This window comes from Salvelinus fontinalis, chromosome 38 (assembly GCF_029448725.1).
Source record: "Salvelinus fontinalis isolate EN_2023a chromosome 38, ASM2944872v1, whole genome shotgun sequence".
Classification (NCBI taxonomy): Eukaryota; Metazoa; Chordata; class Actinopteri; order Salmoniformes; family Salmonidae; genus Salvelinus; species Salvelinus fontinalis.
This window is the reverse complement of record NC_074702.1, coordinates 32053809-32076705: the sequence shown is the minus strand read 5'-3', so window position 1 is coordinate 32076705 and position 22897 is coordinate 32053809. Positions and strand designations below refer to the sequence as shown.

At 42.6% G+C, this 22897-nt stretch overlaps 1 protein-coding gene and 1 long non-coding RNA gene across 4 annotated transcripts; one reads left to right on the top strand and one right to left on the bottom strand.

Moving 5' to 3' along the window:
- Positions 1 to 734: 734 nt before the first annotated feature.
- On the bottom strand, positions 735 to 17247 carry LOC129837312 (ubiquinone biosynthesis O-methyltransferase, mitochondrial-like). Of its 3 annotated transcripts, XM_055903375.1 has the most exons (7): positions 16959 to 17049; positions 15003 to 15202; positions 7581 to 7718; positions 5742 to 5841; positions 2872 to 3123; positions 1983 to 2142; positions 735 to 1640 (listed from the first exon to the last, which is right to left on the bottom strand). In XM_055903375.1, the coding sequence occupies exons 2-7, from the start codon at positions 15008 to 15010 to the stop codon at positions 1444 to 1446; spliced, it is 855 nt and encodes a 284-aa protein (XP_055759350.1). In that variant the 5' UTR covers positions 15011 to 15202; positions 16959 to 17049; the 3' UTR covers positions 735 to 1443. The 3 variants fall into 3 exon arrangements, with proteins under 3 accessions (XP_055759350.1, XP_055759349.1, XP_055759351.1); XM_055903374.1 differs by lacking the exon at positions 15003 to 15202 and having other exon boundaries at positions 16959 to 17231; XM_055903376.1 differs by lacking the exons at positions 7581 to 7718; positions 15003 to 15202 and having other exon boundaries at positions 16959 to 17247.
- LOC129837314 (uncharacterized) lies at positions 16741 to 21308 on the top strand. The gene is made up of 3 exons (XR_008756704.1): positions 16741 to 16943; positions 20144 to 20369; positions 20947 to 21308. It is a non-coding gene; the product is annotated as an uncharacterized LOC129837314 (long non-coding RNA).
- The last annotated feature ends 1589 nt before the right edge of the window (positions 21309 to 22897 follow it).

Below are 22897 nucleotides of genomic sequence, written 5' to 3'. Positions count from 1 at the left end.
TGATTTCTAAATGCCAATGAAATGGATTAAGCTATTGTGTTTGTTTTCGTTGGAGCAATGTTATATGGGGAATTTCACTATTCATTTCCTGCATTATCTCCATAGCAACATTTACTTGGCCAACTGTATTTGCATGGACCAACCTATATACAGTAGGCTTAGTATTTAGCCACTATTGACTGCACAACACACTCTTCGAGTGCTATAACGACTGGTGCATGTTCAACAACAATATGCTTGCATAGCAGGTGCATGCTTTCGACTACTTTAGCTATAGTCGGTTAAACTCACTCTGCAGTAACTTCGGGAAGTGTAAAAAGGCATTCATATTGGAGAATACATCCGATCAATGTGATTTCTGTTGTGATTGTTGGGGCCATACCTAATATTGCGAAACAACTTAGCTTGAAAAACGGTTCGCGCTTTCGTAAGGATTATGTCATGTAAAGTCAGTTACATTACTGGTATCCCTCAGTCTTGAGCTAGTGCCGACCAACGATGTACATAAACCCTGGATTGTTGAATGCTATGTATTGGCCATTGATAGGCTTTGAAGCCAACGGTCGGCCATATTGGCACTCCCCAGCAGGAGCGGTCCTCCATAGGAATGAATGGAATTCTACAGTATTTAAATTAAATGTTAAGAACAAAATGACATGTATTTAAGTATTTTGTTGTTGTAGTGGGGACAGTAACATTAGTCATCTCAAAAAATGATACTTGGAAGACATATATATATTTTTTTATATATTTTTTAATGTTCAGCCCACATAATACAATTTAAATGTATGCATTAAGGTGTCTGTAATAGAATACATGTGGCAAAAACGAATGTAGACATTAATAAATGCATTTCTATGGATTCCTAAATATTTTTTTACAATGATAAGGGCCTATCAGTCAGCGTATATATAAATAATTGGTGCCAACCCAGTGCCGCCTGCATCCGTGCGCTCTGCTTTTCCCAAAAGGCTCGGTTTGAAATAAACATCGCACCTCATAAACGCTTCCCAACTGATACATAGTAGTTCTGAAATCGTATTCAATAATCCGTTTATTATAGCTTCCTGCAGATTCACTTTGTCTTGAAATATGGAAATATAGATATTCAATAAGAAGGCTTATACATCCAAAATCCTTACTGGGCAAGAAGTGTTGCGCACTCCGGCGGCTTCGTGGGCGAGCGCTCGTGTCACTGGAGGTAGACTAGAGTGCACTGGACACATTGTAGACATGTACTTCCTGTTTAAACCGGGTGTGCCTCATTATGCTTGAACTCACAGAACAACTATGGCCTGGCTGAAAGAAAACACCATGCACTTGTATCAAGCACTGAACTATAACCTTCAATAGCTTTGTTTTTTTAGGTCCGTTGCCTTTCCTTTCAGAGATCAGAAGATCTGTGCTGCAGCTGACCACGTATGACCACTCGCTCTTCCACGGTCAGTTGTACCAGCGTCTGGCCTTAGCTTGGGCAACTACCACGGTGGGGTCTTCGGGGTCGTCCTCGTCGGAGTTCGGTTCCTCCTCGAGTTTGACCGCGTGCAGGGCGTAGTTGATGCTGGTGCTCTCTGTCCAGCTCCAGGCCCGCGACAAAGGGTTATACAGCATCCCTCGGATAGACTCCACATGGAAACCATCTGGGACGGAGTGGAGATAGAGAGGAATAGGTCAGACGGAAAAAGAGAGGGATCGGGAAAGAATGGGTGAGAAAGAGAGGATGAGAAATAAGAGAACGGGACAATTGAAAAGACAGAAAGCGAGAGAATGGATTAGAGAAAGAGAGCGAGAGACAGAGGGTCACACACAAGCTCCTATTGGAAAGTGAGAACGAAAGAATGAGCCAAACAAAAGACACCAGTATGCCTTCAAAAAAAGAGGCACCAGCACAATAGTAAAAGACCAAAGGAACAGTAGAAAGAGCTAAGAGGAGAGTGAGGAAGAGGAGTAGCAGCATGTGAAGGAAGAGCAGGCAGACTCACTGGACTCCAGCAGGCGCTCCAGCTCCACGGGGCTGACAAACTTATCCCAGTCATGGGTTCCGCTGGGCACGATGCGTAGCACCTCCTCTGCTGCCACGATGGCCAGGGCGTACGACAGCTGGGTCTTGTTGATGGTGGTGATGAAGAGGGAGCCTCCTGGCTGCACACAGGAGGGAGACCGTTACAACCCATGGTTGTGTTCATTAGGCACCAAACCAGAAGAGACTACCTGGACCAGTACCCGGTCCAATAAGAAATGCTCGTTTTCCTTTTCCCGTTGCAAAAATGTTTTTGTTGTTGTTGTTGTTGTTGTGTACACTAATGAATGTGACCCAACAGATGTGAGTCGCTTCGAGTGGCGCTATTGTTGTCAATTGAGTGGCAGCGACACAAGTTTGACAGATAAGAATTCAATAGAAAAAAAACGACTGAAAGATCAGGTAAAGGGGACAGGCTTTGAATGCTTCATCTAACACATCAGAGACTGTACACACAACTGTTACAAGGAGATAAGAGCTGGTTTACATCTCGACCAACGAAGCTATTTTAAACATGACATTGTACAGAGCAAATTATATTTTTGATGGTCGGTATTAAAAGAGCGGGTGAAAGATTTGGGCCGGACAGAGTGAGAATCTGGATGCAATGGTATTAGAGGAGAATAGGAAGATTTGGGCTCGCTCAACTCATTTGTCCTGCAACACACTGACCCATGAGATTGGAGGCATCTGGCCCTCGGACCGATACAGAGGTCAACCTAAAAGATACAGTCGATAGTACAAATCACTCACACACACACCACGGATACCTCAATGAAGTGACTGTTCTCTCAGAGAGTAGTCACACGGCCACATCACACATCAAATGTGGAACGAGTCACATGACCCACCTTGAGCACCTGGTTGCAGCAGAGTGTGAAGGTTTCCAGGTCAGCCAGATGTTCCACCACCTCAGAGGCCACCACCGCATCAAACTGCCCCGCTCCCTGCCCCCCCTTTTCAGAGAGCTCCTCCAGAGTGTTGGCACGGTAACGCACATTGCCACGCAGGTCTGGATCATGCCACGCATGTACCTCCGCTGTCCCAATACTGTCTGCCACCGGGTCAATGCCTAGCACATCTGCCCCCAGTCTACCCAAGGGCTGGGAGGTTGGGAGAGAGGGAGGGAGGGTAGAGGAAGTGAGTTTATACATACAGTGTCTTCAGAAAGTTCACACACCTTGACTTTTTACACATTTTGTTATGTTACAAAGTGGGATTAAAATGTATTTAATTGTCAAATTGTGTCAATGATCCCTACACACAATACCCTGTTATGTCAAAGTGGAATACAAATGATACAATTTTGAAAGATGTTTATGAAAAGTAACACACTAATATATCTTGATTAAATAAGTATTAAACCCCCTGAGTCAATACATGTTAGAAAATAACTTTGGCAGCAATTACAGCTGTGAGTGTTTTTGTGCATACTGGGATTGGGAAAATATTTGCCCATTCTTTTAAAATGATTCAAGCTCTGTCAAGTTGGTTGTTGATTATTGCTAGACAGCGATTTTCATGTCTTGCCTTTGATTTTCAAGCTGATTTAAGTCAAAACTGTAACTATGCCACTCAGGAAAATTCAATGTCATCTTGGTAAGCAACTCCAGTGTATATTTTGCCTTGTGTTTTAGGTTATTGTCCTGCTGAAAGGTACATGTGTCTCCCAGTGTCTGGTGGAAAGCAGACTGAACCAGGATTTTCCTCTACGATTTTGCCTGTGCTTAGCTCTATTCCATTTCTTTTCATCCTAAATAACTTCCTAGTCTTTGACCCATAACATGATGCAGCCACCACCATGCTTGAACATATAAAGACTGGTACTCAGTGATGTGTTTGCCCCAAACATAACACTTTGTATTTGTATAGGGATATCCTTGTCTCAGTATGTAAAAATGTAAAAAAAATAATAATAATGTAATAAAATGTATGCACTCTACTGTAAGTCGCTCTGGATAAGAGCGTCTGCTAAATGACTAAAATGTAAATGTAAAATGTATTCTGGACAAAAAGTACATTTCTTTGCCACTTCTGCTACTCTTCTTCCTCACCCTCTTTTTTTGCAGTATTTTAGTGCCTTATTGCAAACAGGATGCAATATTTTTATTCTGTACAGGCTTCCTTCTTTTCACTCCGTCATTGAGGTTAGTAGTGAGGAGTAACTACAATGTTGTTGATCCATCCTCAGTTTTCACCTATCACAGCCATTTAAATCATTGGCCTCATGGTGAAATCCCTGAGCAGTTTTATTCCTCTCCGGCAACTGAGTCAGGAAGGACACCTGTATCTTTGTAGTGACTGGGTGTATTGATACACCATCCAAAGTGTAATTAATCACTTCACCATGCTCAAAGGGATATTCAGTGTCTGCTTTTTTAATTTATTTACACCCTATCTACCAATGGTTGCCCTTCTTTGCGAGTCATTGGTTATCCTCCCTGGTCTCTGTGGTTGAATCTGTGCTTGAAATTCACGTCTCGACTGAGGGACCTTACAGATAATTGTGTGTGTGGGGTACAGAGGATGGGGTAGTCATTCAAAAATCATGTTAAACACTATTATTGCACACAGAGTCTGAGAATTATCATGTGACTTGTTATGCACATTTTTACTCCTGTACTTATTTAGTTGCCATAAAAGACATTACATCTTTGAATTTAATACATTTGTAAAAAATGAAAACTAAATTCATGATGGGGTATTGTGTGTATATCAGTGACACAGTCTCAATTGAATCCCTCTTTATACACAGCATTTTTGAAAAAGTCAAGGGGTGTGAATACTTTCTGAAGGCACTAATTGGATTCTAATGGTTCCAGAATAAAATGATGAATACTTGGCCCTTAAAAGAACACTGTCCGTCTATAGAGCGACGTGATAGAATGACGCCACGGCAGAGAGAGAGCGAAAGTGAGTTTATACATATGGATTCTACAATAGAATTATGAATGCCTGACCCTTGAAAGAACACTAACAGTCTGTTTGGTGAGTGAAGTGCTGGAAGGAAGGTAGAGGAGAGGTGGCCGGTGGGAATTGGGAGCAATTTCGATATAGAGAATTTGAGGAGAGTTGATGAAAGTCCCTGAGACGCAGCGCCCCCTTCTGGCTAAATGTGTGTATGGCGTTGGCACGTGTGTTTACAGCGAAGCGCTGCCTGCTCACCCGCAGCCAATCTTCATCCTTCCACAGCTGATCTCTTCTGAAGGGAATTTCCCTAACGACACGATTCTCTGAGACAGACTCGTACAGTCTAAAGTCTAACAGACTGTGTGTGTGTCTCTGTCTGTATGTGTGTGTGATAGAGAGTTATATCAGACCTGAAGTTGTCTCCTCAAATCAAACCAAACTGCTGGTATGTGTTCACTTCAAATAAGAGCAAGGAAACAAAGTTATCAAAAAACTAACAAGCACAAACAACCAACTGTCCTTTCCACCAAACCCTGACCAGTCAAATTGAAAGGAAATATGAATGTAGTTGACATTTAAACATATTATTAGCAACTGGTAGAGCAAGTAGAGCAAGGAAAAGGCTTGCATCACAAGCAGAATTGTACTGCACAGGCTACATTCAAAGTGAAGCTACATCTGATTTGATAGCCTGCAATTCAAACAATTGGAATTTCCAAGCAGGCGTATAGGGATAGGAGTCTGTCCACAGCAGCATCAGACTGCATATCTATCTCATTCATACACACACAAAAAAAGACACACATTTTACCTCAGTGAGCAGCCCCCCGCCACAGCCTACGTCCAGTATTCTGAGCCCAGCCAGGGGTTTTCCCGGCTGCCGCCCGCCATGTGCGTTCAACAGATTATCCCTGAAATAGAGGTCAGAGGTCACACTATGAAAACACACAACCACTCTTTCCACCCCATCCCCAGAGCCACACAGTGCATTCAGAAAGTATTCAGACCCCTTGACTTTTGCACATTTTGTTACGTTACAGCTTTATTCTGAACTTGGTTAAATTGTTACTCATCAATCTACACAAAATACCCCATAATGGCAAAGCAAAAACAGGTTTTCAGAAATTAAAAACACATCACATTTACATAAGTATTCAGACCATTTACTCAGTTTGTTGAAGCACCTTTGGCAGCGATTTCAGCCTCAAGACTTCTTGGGTATGACGCTACAAGCTTGGCACACCTGTATTTGGGGAGTTTCTCCCATTCTTCTCTGCAGATCCTCTCAAGCTCTGTCAGGTTAGATGGGGAGCGTCGCTGCACAGTTATTTTCAGGTCTCTCCAGAGATGTTAGATTGGGTTCAAGTCCAAGCTCTTGTGGGCCACTCAAAGACATTCAGAGACTTGTCCCGAAGCCACTCCTGCGTCGTCTTGGCTGTGTGCTTAGGGTCGTTGTCCTGTTGGAAGGTGAACCTTCGCCCCAGTCTGAGGTCCTGAGCCTTCTGGAGCAGGTTTTCATCAAGGATCTCTCTGTACTTTGCTCTGTTCATATTTCCCTGGATCCTGACTAGTCTCCTAGTCCCTGTCGCTGAAAAACTTCCCCACAGCATGATGCTGCCACCACCACGCTTCACCGTAGGGACAGTGCCAGGTTTCCTCCAGACCTGACCCTTGGCATTCAGACCAAAGAGCTCAAATCTTGGTTTTACTGAGGAGTGGCTTACGTCTGGCCACTCTACCATAAAAGGCCTGATTGGTGGAGTGCTGCAGAGATGGTTGTCCTTCTGGAAGGTTGTCCTTCTGGAAGGTTCTCCCATCTCCATAGAGGAACTCTGGAGCTCTGTCAGAGTGACCAGTGGTCACAGAAGGCCAGCATCCCGGAGTCGCCTCTTCGCTGTTGACGTTGAGACTCGTGTTTTGCGGGTACTATTTAATGAAGCTGCCAGCTGAGGCCTTGTGAGGCGTCTGTTTCTCAAATTAGACATTAATGTACTTGTCCTCTGGCTCAGTTGTGCACCGGGGCCTCCCACTCCTCTTTCTATTCTGGTTAGAGCCAGTTTGCGCTGTTCTGTGAAGGGAGCAGTACACAGCGTTGTACGAGATCTTAAATAAAATAAAAAGTTACGAGGCTAACTGTGGCTGCAGTGCATGGGCTTTCTAATCCTACAGTTACAAATAACATCTTCCATTGATTAGATATCTCCTAACTTTTGCCACACACAGAGCGAGGCTCTATGACTGTAGCTAATTGCAGCTTTGAATGATTTAGAATTGGCCAACAACAAGCTACACGCGCCACTCTCGTGAAAAGCTAGAGCATTAGCATAATTTAACAAATTGCGCTCTCTCTCTCTCGCTCTCTACTACAGCAGTTGTGTTTGGATCTGTATGGGCTCTTCCGGACAAGTCAGTTCAAATTACACATACCATAGACCCGTGACAATATCAGAGCCGACCCATGACATTATTTCAAATTATGAATCCAGACCCGAGTATTCGGGTACAGGTGGATCCGTGAAGATTTGTAACTGGCTCCGACATAGATTCTACGTCTAAAGTAGCCCCAAGACACTGGATGATTGTGGCATCTTTAATATGCAATGGCGTGAATAATGGGGGTGAATAAACCACTAGGCATACACACGCGCACCGTATGAAAGGCACCCTGAGGTCGTTCATTGAGTGGAGGGCTGCGAAGTCTCCCTGCTCGTTCCACCACTTGTTGGCGAGAAGCTGGAACCTCTTCACCTCATTTGGGTCCACAGTGGTCTTGGAGGCGGCGCGAAACCTGCAGATGCAAAACAGTTGTCATCAGCTACTCAAATACTGACATGTATTAGACACCGGGGACGTCCCAGGTCGTCTCTGTTGAAGCCACACAGCGTAGAGCTCACATTGGCTGAGTCATATATTCATTAGTGCACACACCGGGCGCAACGGCAGGATAAACTGACTAAGGTAGCAGTGGGGGCGAACTATTTTTGGGGGGGGGGGGGGGCTCAAATTAAACATTAAGTTAAAATGCTGAGACAGAGACCTTTGAGTGCTTTTGAAGTGACAGGTTGGTGCGAAATCTGTAGCCCATCTCCTCTGCAATGTAGCAGCACAATAGACAGTGCCCTACACACTTAAACAAGGCTATTTTGGTCATGAATATAGGCTACAAGATAGAGTAATTCATCCATTACAAACAGCCCATGTGAATGTCTTACCAAAATAATGCAAATTAAATGCTGAAAGAAGTGACAGGTAGGCGAGAAATCTCCGCCGCGCTCTATCAGCACCATGTACAGCGCCCTATACACTACAGAAAGACAGCCGAAACCGTATTTTCTGAAATGACGCCACTGGCTATACAACCAAGATTTTGATTGAAACCAACCAGCCAGATCGTTTGTTACCTTTTCAGAAGTTGCAGCCTCTGTGACGCTCTGTGGAACTCCTTGAGTAATCGATCATTCCATTCTCCCCGAAATCTTCCCCCGCTAATGCCAGTTGGATTAGCTGAGCTTTCCTAGTGAGTAGCATGCTTCTTCTGTGCTGACTGAACACATTTGTCAAAGTGGAACCAGCTGTGGACACTCCACTCATGAGCCCTATGATTTAAATGTTGAATATTGTGTGACATGTATGTAGCGTTGTGGGTTATGGTGCTAAACACCTTGCTAAGTTCCTTGTCTTTTCGTAGAGTATATTCCATCATAGACAGAAAAAGTCCACTGCCACCCCCCCCCCGACTCGATCATGTCCAATGTCCCCCTCAGTGGTTACTGGTTTAAATTAAGTCAATGATGTCCACAATCGCCAAAATTGGGTGATTTCTTGCCAGCTGCCTGTCATTAACAAGTGTGGACGCTAATGTTCCCATAGCACTTCAAACTTGTTTCTATTCACAGTGACATTTCAAATGCTCTTTGATTGAGGCGTGCCTAGCAAATCAAATCAAATCTTATGTTGTCACATGTTTAGCCGATGTTATTGCGGGTGTAGCGAAATTCTTGTGTTTCTAGCTCCGACAGTGCATGAATATCTAACAAGTAATATCTAACAATTTCACAACAATATACACATCTAAGGTAAAGGAACGGAATTAAGAATATATAAATATTTGGGCGAGCAGTGTCTGATCATTTGGTACTATCAATAGCATGCTACCGGTCAGAATACCCAGCTTGGGTGAAGGCTTTGTCTGCGTTAGCATTGGACCCAACATAGAACTTTCGACATAGGAAACAAAATGCTGCATGTCCAGTAACCGAGTATACCAGACACTCTCTTCCTATGAACCAGTTGCTATTAAATGAATGTTTTTGGATATAAACCCTGGAGCAAGGGTGGGATTCTAAGTTAACCTGGGCTGGCTACTCTGTTCCAAGATCGTCAGGAACAGTCGGCGGTGGCGGGGCTGTGGAGCCGTTATCCTGGTGGCGCTTGTGGAAGGTTGTTTAAGCTCTGCATGCGCAGCTAGCTGGAGCTCGACAGCATCATCGCCGCCGTCCTCGCTGGTTGACGCTGCTGCTCATCGCTCTCCTTTCTCCTTTTGGCTTTGTTTGGGTACTTTGGCAAACGCCAATTTCTGATACCCATCGTGGCAGATCAGTTGGTTTGAGCTGGCCAAATAGGCTAAGGCTAATAACACAACCTTTTAACAGCTAGCTAAGAAGCTAACTAAACTCTGTAGTGGTGGAGCGTGAGGCAGAGTTGAGTGAAGCAGCTTCAATGGTAAACTTGACAAAAACCCTTACAAATCAAAAATTACAGGCGGAGGCGTATCACGTTATTCACTTAGCCTACCACAGATGAGAAGCTCTTTTTATGGAAACCTATGGGGGTTGATAAGAGACATATATAAGCCTAGGCTACCGTGTGGCCTAGCATTGAACGTCTGACTGACATGACACCAACGCCTTACTAAAGTCTGCGTGACGCCTGAGTTGCGTGTTAATGAAAGTCATAATGTGCATAGTTTATATTTATATTAATTAAATCTCAACCATAAATGTTAGAAACTTACACTTTTTCTGTACAAGCAGACATTCCGACGTAGCCACCTTGAACTATAGTGTAGCCTACGGCTTGTGTATTTCCTATTATTGCTAATGGCCTAGAAATGATTATGTCCAATCTATAGGTAATTTGTCTTTCCTTCAACACCTCATGGCATGGTATGTTATCTTATCTCGCTGTATACAGATCTAAATGTTGTTAGCCAATCAGACTGTTGTTAACAGTTCCCAGTAGCCTACATCAGACAACCAATAAGAGTTGTGTCCCTGGCTTTCAGTCGAATAGAGGAGTTCATAGCTGCTATTCGGGATCCTTGGGATGTCCCTACCTCGATAAAGTATAAATGTATAAAATAGTTACATTTAGTGTTAGTTTAGGGTTCAGGGTAAGGACGTCCCAAGGAATCCGGATAGCAGTGACCGTTCATAGAGTGAGAACATGGCACGGTATCTGAGAGCTAGGTGGCAACACAGACTAGTGGCAGAAGAGATTTGAGTGTGTTTCCTTAGAGACGATGAGTCCTTAATTCAACTGAGGAGTAAGTAGGCTACATTTAAATAGTGATATCGTTAGGAAATATTTAGGTCTACTGTGTTAATAACTTCTACCGCCTCAGAAACCCGGATCCGGGAGCACCCCCCACCACCCCCACCAGTAAAAAAGCTGACTAGCATAGCTAGCATAGCGTCACAAGTAAATACTAGCATCTAAATATCATTCAATCACAAGTCCAAGACACCAGATGAAAGATACACTTCTTGTGAATCCAGCAATCATTTCTGATTTTTAAAATATTTTACAGGGAAGACACAATATGTAAATCTATTAGCTAACCACGTTAGCAAAAGACACCATTTTTCTTTGTCCACCATTTTTTCTCTCCACCAGTAGCTATCACCAATTCGACCAAATAAAGATATTGATAGCCACTAACCAAGAAAAAACCTCATCAGATGACAGTCTGATAACATATTTATTGTATAGCATAGGTTTTGTTAGAAAAATGTGCATATTTCAGGTAGAAATCATAGTTTACAATTGCACCCACCATCACAACTCGACTAGAATAAATACAGAGAGCAACGTGTATTACCTAATTACTAATCATAAAACATTTCTTAAAAATACACAGCGTACAGTAATTGAAAGACACAGATCCTGTGAATCCAGACAATATTTCAGATTTTCTAAGTGTCTTACAGCGAAAACACAATACATCGTTATATTAGCATACCACATGTGCAAACATTACCCCAGCATTGATTCAAGGCAAAACGAGCGATAGCATTATCACCACCAAAATATATACATTTTTTCACGAACCTTCTCAGAATTCTTCCGATGACACTCCTGTAACATCATATTACAACATACATAGAGAGTTTGTTCGAAAATGTGCATATTTAGCCACAAAAAACGTGGTTATACAATGAGAATAGTAGCCAAACTGGCCAGAAAATGTCGGGCGCCATCTTGGACAGTGATCTAGTCTAATGAATAAATAATCATAAACTTGACTAAAAAATATAGGGTGGACAGCAATTGAAAGACAAATTAGTTCTTAATGCAATCGCTGAATTACATTTTTTTAAATTATCCTTACTGTGCAATACAGGGTGCGCCAAAGCAAAGCTACCCCAAAGAAAATGGCGGCATATGCGTTTAACATTTTTCAACAGAACAACGATTTATCATCATAAATAGTTCTTACTATTAGCTGAACTTCCATCAGAATCTTGGGCAATGTATCCTTTCTCCGGTCTAATCGTCTTTTGGCCGAAAGATGTCCTCTTGTCCTGTCGAAATGGCCACTAACGTTCGGCATGTACTGGAAAAGTGTCCAACTATTGGAAGTGCGTCACAAAGAAATGCCAGAAAATCGCACTAAACGGATATAAATTGCTATAAAACGGTTTAAATTAACTACCTTATGATGTCTTTAACACCTATAACGAATAAAAATATGACCGGGGATATAGAAGTGGCTAAACCAAAGCTTGGAAGGAGGCCAGTCCGACGACCACTCTGCGTCGAGCGCACGGCTGAAAAGAAAGGTACTTCCGTATCTTGGTCTTTTATAAAGTCCCAGATTGCGCAATCGACCCCATTCAAATTGTCACCACTTACTGACATCTAGAGGAAGGCGTAGGCAGTGTTTGTAGCCCCACAGCATTCACAGGGACTTATAAACTGACCTGGGAGCAGGGGCAAAGATTTCTGAAATCTCACTCCCTGGCAGGAAAAGTGCTGTAGAATGAGTTCTGTTTCACTCAGAGACATAATTCCAACGGTTTTAGAAACTAGAGAGTGTTTTCTATCCAATAATTATAATAATATGCATTTTGTACGAGCAAGAATTGAGTACTAGGCAGCTTAATTTGGCAACGTCAAGAAAAGAAAAGTGCTAACAGTACCCCCTATTGACAAAAGGTGTTAAGGCAAATTTGGTTTATTTGAAAATGATTTTACTTCCCAGGTATTTGCATTTAATGTATGTATATAATTACTGCCGCTAAGGGACCTGTGACGTCAATGAAGTGCGTTAGTGAGAACTTAGACATTTCTTCTTCATTCTTGGAGAAGGACTAGTTCTGAAAACGAACGTTTCTCCGTCTCATCATTTTACCCTATTAATTCAGGTATGTAATGTGCAAAAGTGCAACATGGTTAATTACATAGTCCATGAGTTTGAAGGCAATTGAAGGCAGTTTTAACTGAGTGAAAAACTGGTTGGTATTTTCCCCATTGTAATTAAGTTAGTGGAGTTAGGCTAGGTTGTTAATGGTTTACATGAACGAGAAGGGATTAACATGGCGTCCAAACTTTCTGTACATTTCCCCCCCAAAGTTTTAGATCAAATTGGTTTTATTTTCTATGAACAAAGGCTCAGTTTACTTTAGCTAATATATGTAAATATAGGATGTCACGAATTTTTTTTATAGTTTTAATATTTGTACGAAAGTAGCGTTTAACAGTTCGCTAGCTTGATGCAAACCAAATTCAGCTTGGCTAAGCGCTAGTTAGCTCTAGCCTAGTTAGTTTTAGTCAATGTCAGCTTACTGGTTAATAATGTAATGGTTGTTTGCATTGTTTCCCATAGGCATCCAGTAATTTAGAGTTTTTCGAAATTGACACTGATAGTAGAGCGAGTTATATATAATGTTAATGTGTAGCTGTATGGTGACTCCACGTTTGGATGGACGGACCAACGGGACTGCCATGGGCAAGTCCCTTGACGGGTACCAGGAATGGTGGAAGGACAATCTGAAGGTAATTATCTTTGCACACAACACAGCAGTGTCCAGGCCTCCAGAGTACTCACCCTATCGCCTGCTGTATGGAGGGGAGCCGCAGCAGTTTACTGACGTAAACAATGCAATTGTAATATAACATTATTGCATATACTGTAGTATAAAAATGTGTGATTGACTTAGTGTTTTTCTATTGCCGTTTTTGTATAACGTACTTTGAGGTCACTGATACTCCACCTGATGTGGTGGAAGTTGTTGAACCAGATCAGAACGCCTTCGAAGACCACCTTCAGCACGGTCTGGAAGTTTTTGATAAGAGGTTTTTGGCCAGGAAAAAATGATTGTCCGCTGTTCATTTATTTTCTGGCCTTCCAACAGATATAAGAGATGTATTTGTAATAATATGAAATATAAATTGGATTTATTTCTATTATCAATCAAGGTGAGACTGAACATGGACAGGGCGCATGAGAAAAAGGAGAGCCACCGGAGAAAAAAATCATGGGGACCAAGTGCCTCGACATCCGGGCGAATGACTTGGCTTGGAAGAAGGCCAAAAGGAACGCGAGACCTGGGAAAGCTTGGTGCTCCTAGCTGGGGTCACCGCCCGTTAAGGTGAATTAAAAATCTCTGATGATAACCATTTCCGTTTGCCGCCTCGTGGTGGGCAGCATCGCTATGCTGTCAGCCGTACCAACACTGGCCCAGGGTTTCTCCAAATAGTCCATCGCAAGGCTAACCACTGGGTCACATTAAGTAACACCCACTTCCAGTGTACGAAAGACTATCGAGAGTAAATATTAGTTCAACATAGGAGAGTTGAAGCGCCGCCCAATGGTGATGTGGAGCAGAGCATTTCCTTCTGAGGAGAAGGAAAGAAGTCACTAGAGAAAGTGTGCGTCCTTCAGAAATGCGAGTTCATATTTCTTATCATCCATGTGTGGTGGACGCACTCCTTTGTTATGTTAATTAGCGGGTATACCGCGAGCTAGCAACTGTAAGCTCGCTAACCTCGTTGTTTCTGCCATCTCATTTCAGACGTTTAACGTTAGCATTTCAGTGTCTAGTCTTACATGCCCTGTGGTTATATGGATGTATACTGTATACTTATTGTGGGTATTTTGTTAGCAATGAGCCTTGTGGATGGATTATACATTCAAGTTCATGCAGTTGTTGAAGGATGATGGTGCTGCTCTGTACTGCTGTGTAATTGCACTCCTCTGATCATTCATTAGTAAAGTCTCAGCCATGTTGTTCGGTTGTATTGCCCTGTGCAGCAGAAAAGCTATAAATAATATGGCTACAATCGGTTGTGTAATTGGAGGTTGTATTAAGCCTATACCTGCCACTTGCTATTGCATTTAATTTCCCCCCTTTTCAGAACCACACAAACTCTTAGTTAACTTAATTGTCAAGCCGCACACTGTGCCACTACTGCTCTGTGAATCAGCGTCATTAAACAACCTGAACTGGAATCCCACCGGTCTGTCATCTGTGCCCTTCCAAGCACCTGGGAGAGAACGCAGTTCTAAGTAAAACCTAACCCTAAAGAATATACAATCCACCAAGTCCTCAACTACATCCAGGTAGGTACTGTTAAAGTGTATGGCTCCAGTGGTCATGACACCACCCTGGAGTTTCTCTCACAACTCACCTCTCTTATCTTTTCCAGGGACCATCCCTTACCTCCCTCATCAACCCCACTGACATAAACAATTAGACAGGTATCCTTTCTTTTTGGTCTGCCATTCACATCATTACACGTCTAATCAAACATTTAAATGAAATCATTCAATACCTGCATTTTTACATACCTGATCATCCTTTCAACCTGTGTGTTTGCTTGTTTACGTCTGTCTCCTACCCTGGTTCCCTTTACTCTGCTCCTGTTCTCCTGGACCTAGGGGGTTCTGCCTGACACCCAGACGTGGATCCACCTGATTTCCTTCCTTCCCAACCACCGTCCAACTTTTCATTATATCAGCTACTGTTATTGTCATGTTGTCATTATCTGCTAAGAAAGAGCAAGAGAACTATCATACTGGGCACATAATGTGATTAGCAGATTGGCTCAAAACACGAGCACCGCAAACACAACGGAGGGCAGCAGCGCCTGGACAATATTGTAAATTGTAACGTATCCCTTGCTGGCATTTGTTAGTTCAACATTGTTGTATTATAAGACATACAATATATATATATATATATATATACATATTCAACCAATAGGGTGTACTAATGAGCTATGAGTTTAAAAAAAATCATAATAGAGGACAAATATTATTTCAGTGTAGATAAGGGGATGCCTGTTAAAAATGAAAACATGCCAGCCAGACAAGCCAGTGTACGAATCAAATGTATTTGCATATGAATGGAACGGACATTTTCTGACTTTGTGATCTGTAAGGTAAGTAACATTGATGTGTGGGGAGGGGGCGTTGAAATTATATATTTTTTTACCCTGATGCCTGTTAATTCATAAAAAGCACAAGATGGTAAATAACATTAATCGCAATGGTTAAGCCTTTGCAAATTAATAGGAATACATTTAGACTAATTGGTAGCGAATATGACGTGGAGGAAAGTAAGGATCCTAATCAGGCTTTTGTTTGTCAAATCCAGATTAAATAAAGGTCTTCATGTGTATCAAATCTGTAGGCGATTGTGGGCTAAATCAACGACAAACAGCTGAAATGTTCAGGCTTCATCATGATCTGTGATCAGAACAGGCTGGGGTGTTTTCCCTTCCGTTTAGTTTAAGGATATGCGCAGCAACGCAACTGCACTGAAATTAATAGCCTGATTCAATGGGATTCTCCTGAATAAGTCTTGAACACACTGAAGTCGGAAGTCAGAGATTGCCGACTTCCGAGTTGTTTTGACTGCGCCACTAGAGACCTAGGCAACCTTTTGTTTCTGAATAGGACTACCTCCAACAAAGAAGCCCTTGTGTCTGTATTGAGGTGAGAAATAGTCATATCTAGACAGTAATGGTGGCTGGCTGCAATATCAACTAGCCTAATAAGTTTTGTATTGAGGTGATAGCCCTATTTTTGCTAAATGACAAATGAAATGGTACATGATGTGAACGCGTCGGCAGTTTGACGCCTTAGAAACAAACTTGTCTCCATTGACAGTCCATGTTAATTCATGGCAGTATTTTATGGCACTAGGAAGACGTTTGGGGACTTGGTGAGAGGTATTAGTAGCTTCACGAGGCTTAATTCTGGCATGAATCACCCCCTATAGAAACCCTACACACACACACACACACACACACACACGCACGCTGTGGGTGTCCATTGTGAGATACAGATTTGGCGCAAACTTGTCACTCAATCATTTGGAATTTTTTACTATTTTTGTTTATGTAGAGCCATAAAACTAGAATGAGGGGGCACATGCATGGCACACACAAAAGTTCAACTAAACAGTCCATACAACACTGGAGCACATTTGGAATAATCAGATTTGCTAATGCGTACAATTCTGAATACAACCCCGGGGTGTAATAATTAGTGCACACAATAGTAAAACGTTTCGCAACGAAAACTAGTTTCTATTCACGTAGGCCCCTCCCTGTTTGCTTTCTAGTCTAGTGATGAAAAACCATGGAGCGCCCTTCTGTGATGCTCAGCACGGCTGCAAAAAAGACTACCTGGAACGAAACCATTTTCGTCAGCATGGAGTTAGTTACAGAAACTGAGTACATGTGCAATCGCTAAGACCCTCATACCACATCTGCAAACTAAAATGTAAGTGTACCATACCTCACAACCGCGAAACCAATTTGAGAGCGACGCTCCAGAAACTGCGTGTGATGTTTACATGCTGAAGTTGTAGTGTCATTCACCACACTTGTTAAACAACGGGTACAAAACCCTAAGATGAACCGTCCAAACTTCTTTGAATACATGTTGTCTGTTTTTTACATGTATATTTCTGTTCGGTATCGACAGGTCAATGTGACCGTGGTGTACTCCTTCTCTTACTGTTCGAGTGGAACCACTGCTGTGCACAGACAGTTCCTACTAGCTACTGTTTCCGGACACAATCTACTCCAGTTACATATTATTATATTGTATAAAAGTTCAATTAAGCCAACACTATGCGTTCAGTAAACGATGAAATACAACTATAACGTAGCCTGTTCTAAAGTAAGGTGGGGCGGTGATACATTTTGATGATTGGTGTTGTGTTGAAAAAATGCACAATATATACAAAAGTATGTGGACACCCCTTCAAATGAGTGGATTCGGCTATTTCAGGCACACCCGTTGCTGACAGGTGTATAAAATCGAGCACACAGCCATGCAATCTCATTTCCAACAATTAAATTAATCAAATGTGTGCTCTGCTAGAGCTGCTCTGGTCAACTGTAAGTGCTGTTATTATCAACTAGTGATGCGTCGGTCGCGAAGGTGAACGTTGGGAGCCGGCTCGAATATCAAAAGAGCCGAATCTATTTATAAACATTTTTAAAAATTAAGATATGAATAATCAAAATATTTAAATTAATAGATTTAACTAATTCAAAGAACAAAAAAATAATATAGGCCTAAATGTTCAAGCGCACACATTCGTTCTGACTGTCTGCTCAGACTAACAGCCTCACTTGTTGTTCCTGTCAATCAGACACGCAATGTCAACCAATGAACCAAAGATGCGTGAGGGAGGGCCGAGCCAACTCACTCACAGTCACACACTTAGCAGCTGAGGAGAGAGAGGAAGGCCCTGTGTCGGAAGCACAGTAGCATTTTAATCATGTAGACAATGTTAGAGCACAGTGTAGAATTTGCCAAAACAAAATCTCATATAAAGCCGGTTCTACGCACAACCTACACCGGCATATGCGAATGTAACAGTATAATTTTAAACCGTCCCCTCGCCCCGACACGGGCGCGAACCAGGGACCATCTGCACACATCAACAACTGACACCCACAAAGCGTCGTTACCCATCGCTCCACAAAATTAAAGTCTCAGAGCAAGTGACGTAACTGATTGAAATGCTACTAGCGCGTACCCGCTAACTAGCTAGCCATTTCACATCCGTTACACTCACCCCCCTTTCAACCTCCTCCTTTTCCGCAGCAACCAGTGATCCGGGTCAACAGCATCAATGTAACAGTATAAACTTTACGTCGTCCCCTCGCCCCGACACGGGCGCGAACCAGGGACCCTCTGCACACATCAACAACAGTCACCCACGAAGAAGCGTTACCCATCGCTCCACAAAAGCCGCGGCCCTTGCAGAGCAAGGGGCAACCCTACTTAAAGTCTCAGAGCAAGTGACGTAACTGATTGAAATGCTACTAGCGCGTACCCGCTAACTAGCTAGCCATTTCACATCCGTTACACGAACTGTGCACCCAACTGTGAAGCTAGTTGTAGTGGAGCTTCGAGAAACTAGCGGGCCTGCTAGTGATAGTGGTGGAGCCAGCACCTCCACACGTGGAGATGTATCCATTCAGTCAAGTAGGCCTACTCCGCGACCCACAGCAACGCAGTCTTCTATGGACCAGTTTATGCCAAAGTCTATGTCTGAGGCAAAACAAGGCCAAAATGATAGTCACCGATTTCCAGCCATTTTCGTGGGTGGAGGACAGAGGTTTTAGAAATTGTAGCAATAGTCTAAATTCAATGTACACAATTCCAAGCAGGAAAACCCTTTCAGAATCACGTATTCAACAACTGTACAAGAGCACACAGGCTTAAGTGCGGGAAAGAGTCCAAAAAGCTACTGCAGTTTGCCTTACCACTGACTGCTGGACATCAAGGGTAACCACTTCTTATATGTTGGTTACATGTCACTTCATTGAAGATTTTTAGATGTCTAGCTGTCTTCTGGACTGCTTTGAGTTCAGTGACAGACACACCTCAGAGAACTTGGCAGAGGAACTGTTGAGAATGGCCAGAGAATGGCAAGTAGATGGAAAAGTGGTCTGTTGTGTTAGCGACAATGCAGATAACATAACCAAAGCCATGAAAGCAGCTGTGGAATACTTCCACAGGAGCACAGTAGGTGCTGAAAAACTAAAGTCTACACAACGCCAGATGGGAATGCCTGAGCTGAGGCCTTAACAAGACTGCACTAGAAGGTGGAATTCAACATTTTATATGTTGAAGCCGTTTCTTGAGTCAAATGATGCCATCATCTCTACTCTGGCCATTGTCAATGTACCTGTTGATGCTCTGACCCAAGAGGATTGAGAGGTGGTGGAGGAGGTGTGCAGAGTCCTGGAATCCTTTGAGCAGGTGTAACGGATGTGAAATGGCTAGCTAGTTAGCGGGTACGCGCTAGTAGCATTTCAATCAGTTACGTCACTTGCTCTGAGACTTAAGTAGTGTTGCCCCTTGCTTTGCAAGGGCCGTGGCTTTTGTGGAGCGATGGGTAACGACCGTGCTTCGTGGGCAACTGTTGTTGATGTGTGCAGAGGGTCCCTGGTTCGCGCCCGTGTCGGGGCGAGGGGACGGTTTAAAGTTATACTGTTACATTGATGCTGTTGACCCGGATCACTGGTTGCTGCGGAAAAGGAGGAGGTTGAAAGGGGGGTGAGTGTAACAAATGTGAAATGGCTAGCTAGTTAGCGGGTACGCGCTAGTAGCATTTCAATCAGTTACGTCACTTGCTCTGAGACTTAAGTAGTGTTGCCCCTTGCTTTGCAAGGGCCGTGGCTTTTGTGGAGCGATGGGTAACGCTGCTTCGTGGTTAACTGTTGTTGATGTGTGCAGAGGGTCCCTGGTTCGCGCCCGTGTCGGGGCGAAGGGACGCCGTAAAGTTATACTGTTACACAGGTCACTGTGGAGAACAGTGGAGAGAGGTACAGTAAGCAGTTATTACTACACCATTATTTAATCCAGTATTATATATGTATATGAGCAGTAGATGAGAATGTAGTATCAGTAGACAAAACATGAACCTGAACTAATAAGTTACTGTTCTCTCTTTTCAGCTATGTGACAGCTTCAAAAATGATACTCCTGTGTAAGGGTCTGCAGCGAATCACAGACAGCCGCCAGAGAGAAGCAAATGTAACCACAGGACATGTGACAGAGTTGATGGACACCCTATGGAGGAGCCCCTCCTCCAAAGATCTGCAGATCCTCTGAGCTGGTGGAAGAACAAGACCTCTGTCTACCCACGGCTTACTAAAGTCATGACAGGGAGACTCTGCATATGTAACAGTATAACTTTAAACCGTCCCCTCGCCCCGACACGGGCGCGAACCAGGGACCCTCTGCACACATCAACGACGGTCGCCCACGAAGCATCGTTACCCATCGCTCCACAAAGGCCACGGCACCAGTGTAACAGATGTATAGTGTACTCTCCATGCGTTGTGTTTTATAATAATAAATAACTTCGGCCAGTGGTCCCAGTTGAGCATCATTTATTTCTGCTGTTGTTAAATGGGAAACAGCACGTTAGTTGTGCAGGGCTTAACAGTGTTGATGGCTGTCGATGACAAAATCCCTTGCATCACATTTTCATACTCGGCGAACAAAATACAAAAATACAATACATGTTATATTTTGTATTGTATTTTTGTATTTTGTTCGCCGAGTATGAAAATGTGATGCAAGGGATTTTGTCATCGACAGCCATCAACACTGTTAAGCCCTGCACAACTAACGTGCTGTTTCCCATTTAACAACAGCAGAAATAAATGATGCTCAACTGGGACCACTGGCCGAAGTTATTTATTATTATAAAACACAACGCATGGAGAGTACACTATACATCTGTTACACATAGTGGCCACCGGTTCCCTCTGAGAGGGTCTTCTCAAAAACGGGACAAATAATTACTGAGAAAAGAAACCACATCAGCCCCTGGAAAATGAGGCAGCTTGCATTTCTGAATGCAAATCTCTCATAAAAGCAAAATATGGTCAGGATTGCTGTGTGCTGCTGGTTATAACATGGCAATAAAGAAGAGAGAGAAAAGAGGGACCAGTTTAATGTTTTAAGTGGGATGCTGCAGTTTTGCACATTGTTATTTATTTTTCTTTGATATGATGTAATATTCTATTATTATGTTGTTCAAATTGTATTCGTTTTGAATTGTTACATTTATATGCACTTTGTTTATATACATTAAAAAAGTTATACTTTAAATTCACGTGTGTAATAGCATTTTTTAAATTTATTTCAATTTGTGCAATGCTGCAGTTTTGCAAATTTTTATTTATTTTTCTTTGATATGGTGCAATATTCTATTATGCTGTTCAGATTGTATTCGTTTTGAGCGGTTAGATTTATATGCACTTTGTTTATATACATCAAAAACGTATACTTTAAATGCAAATGTTTAATAGCATTATTTTTCATAACAAACCAATGCATTTTTAAATACATTGTGGTCAAGGTAGAGTATGATTACTGTTCGACTTGAACAAATAGAAAACATATTTTTTTTAAAGAGCTGTTTCGGAGCCAAGAGCTGGCTCTTTTTGGTGAGCTGAGCCGAATGAGCCGGCTCACTGAAAATAGCCGGAATGCCCATCACTACAACAACGGCTCCCCAGCAAAGCGGGTTCGCCTAGTGAAGAAAGCCACCGCTTGTCCCCTTGCACCATGGCGCGCATAACGAACTCTGAACCAACTATATTAATTTGGGGAGAGGTCGAAAAGCATTAAACATTTATAGCAATTTAGCTAGCTTGCTGTTGCTAGCTAATTTGTCCTAGATCTCAACATTGGGTTATTTTACTTGAAATGCACAAGGTCCTCTACTTCGACAATTAATCCACAGATAAAAGGGTAAAGGGAGTTCGTTACTAGTCATCTTTCCTCCTTCTTTGGACTTAAAATGGCGGTTGTCAACCATCTTTAAGGTACATTACCACCACCAACTTGACTGGAATATGGCCCTCAGTTCATCTTTTAATCACCCACAACGGTATACGCTACTAAGAACCAATGAGGAGATGAGAGAGGCGGGACTTGCAATGAGTCAAGTATCACAGATAGAACCAAGCTCTATTTATCGCCTGGCTACGCAGACACGTGTGAGTGCAATGATTGAATAATTTGTGTACATTTATTTTGCAACCCTCACGCAGTGTTTTCAGCAGATCACCATGCGCAATGCCAAGCTTCGGCTGGATGTTCCAACGACTAGTGGAAAGACTTTGCATAAGAGTGGAGGCTGTTATAGCAGCAAAGGGGGGACCAACTCCATATTAATGCCCATGATTTTGGAATGAGATGTTCAACGAGCAGGTGTCCACATAGTGTATAACACTAAATCGAACACCTGTAGATGGCGATAGTTGTTTCAGCTGAGTAGAGAAAGATTTATGTATAACTGATCGGTCCACTGGGGACACATGTATAGCCGGCTGCATATGTTCCCTTTGGACGGTAAGATTAAATGACTCAATATCCCCATCTGTCGGCCTTCGTGCTAATATAACAGTCTTGTGTACTGCATTATTCTATATTTCATACATAACATAAAACTGAAATTGTGCCAGTAATATGTACTGAACAAAAATATAAACGCAACATGCAATAATTTCAACTATTTTATTAAATTACAGTTCATATAAGGAAATCAGTCAATTGAAATAAATTAATCTAAATCTAAACTTCACATATTTTTTTTTTCACCTTTATTTAATGACTGGGCAGGGGCGCAGCCACGTGTGGACCTGGGAGGGCATAGGCAAAAGGGCTTTATTACAGACAGAAATACTCCCGTT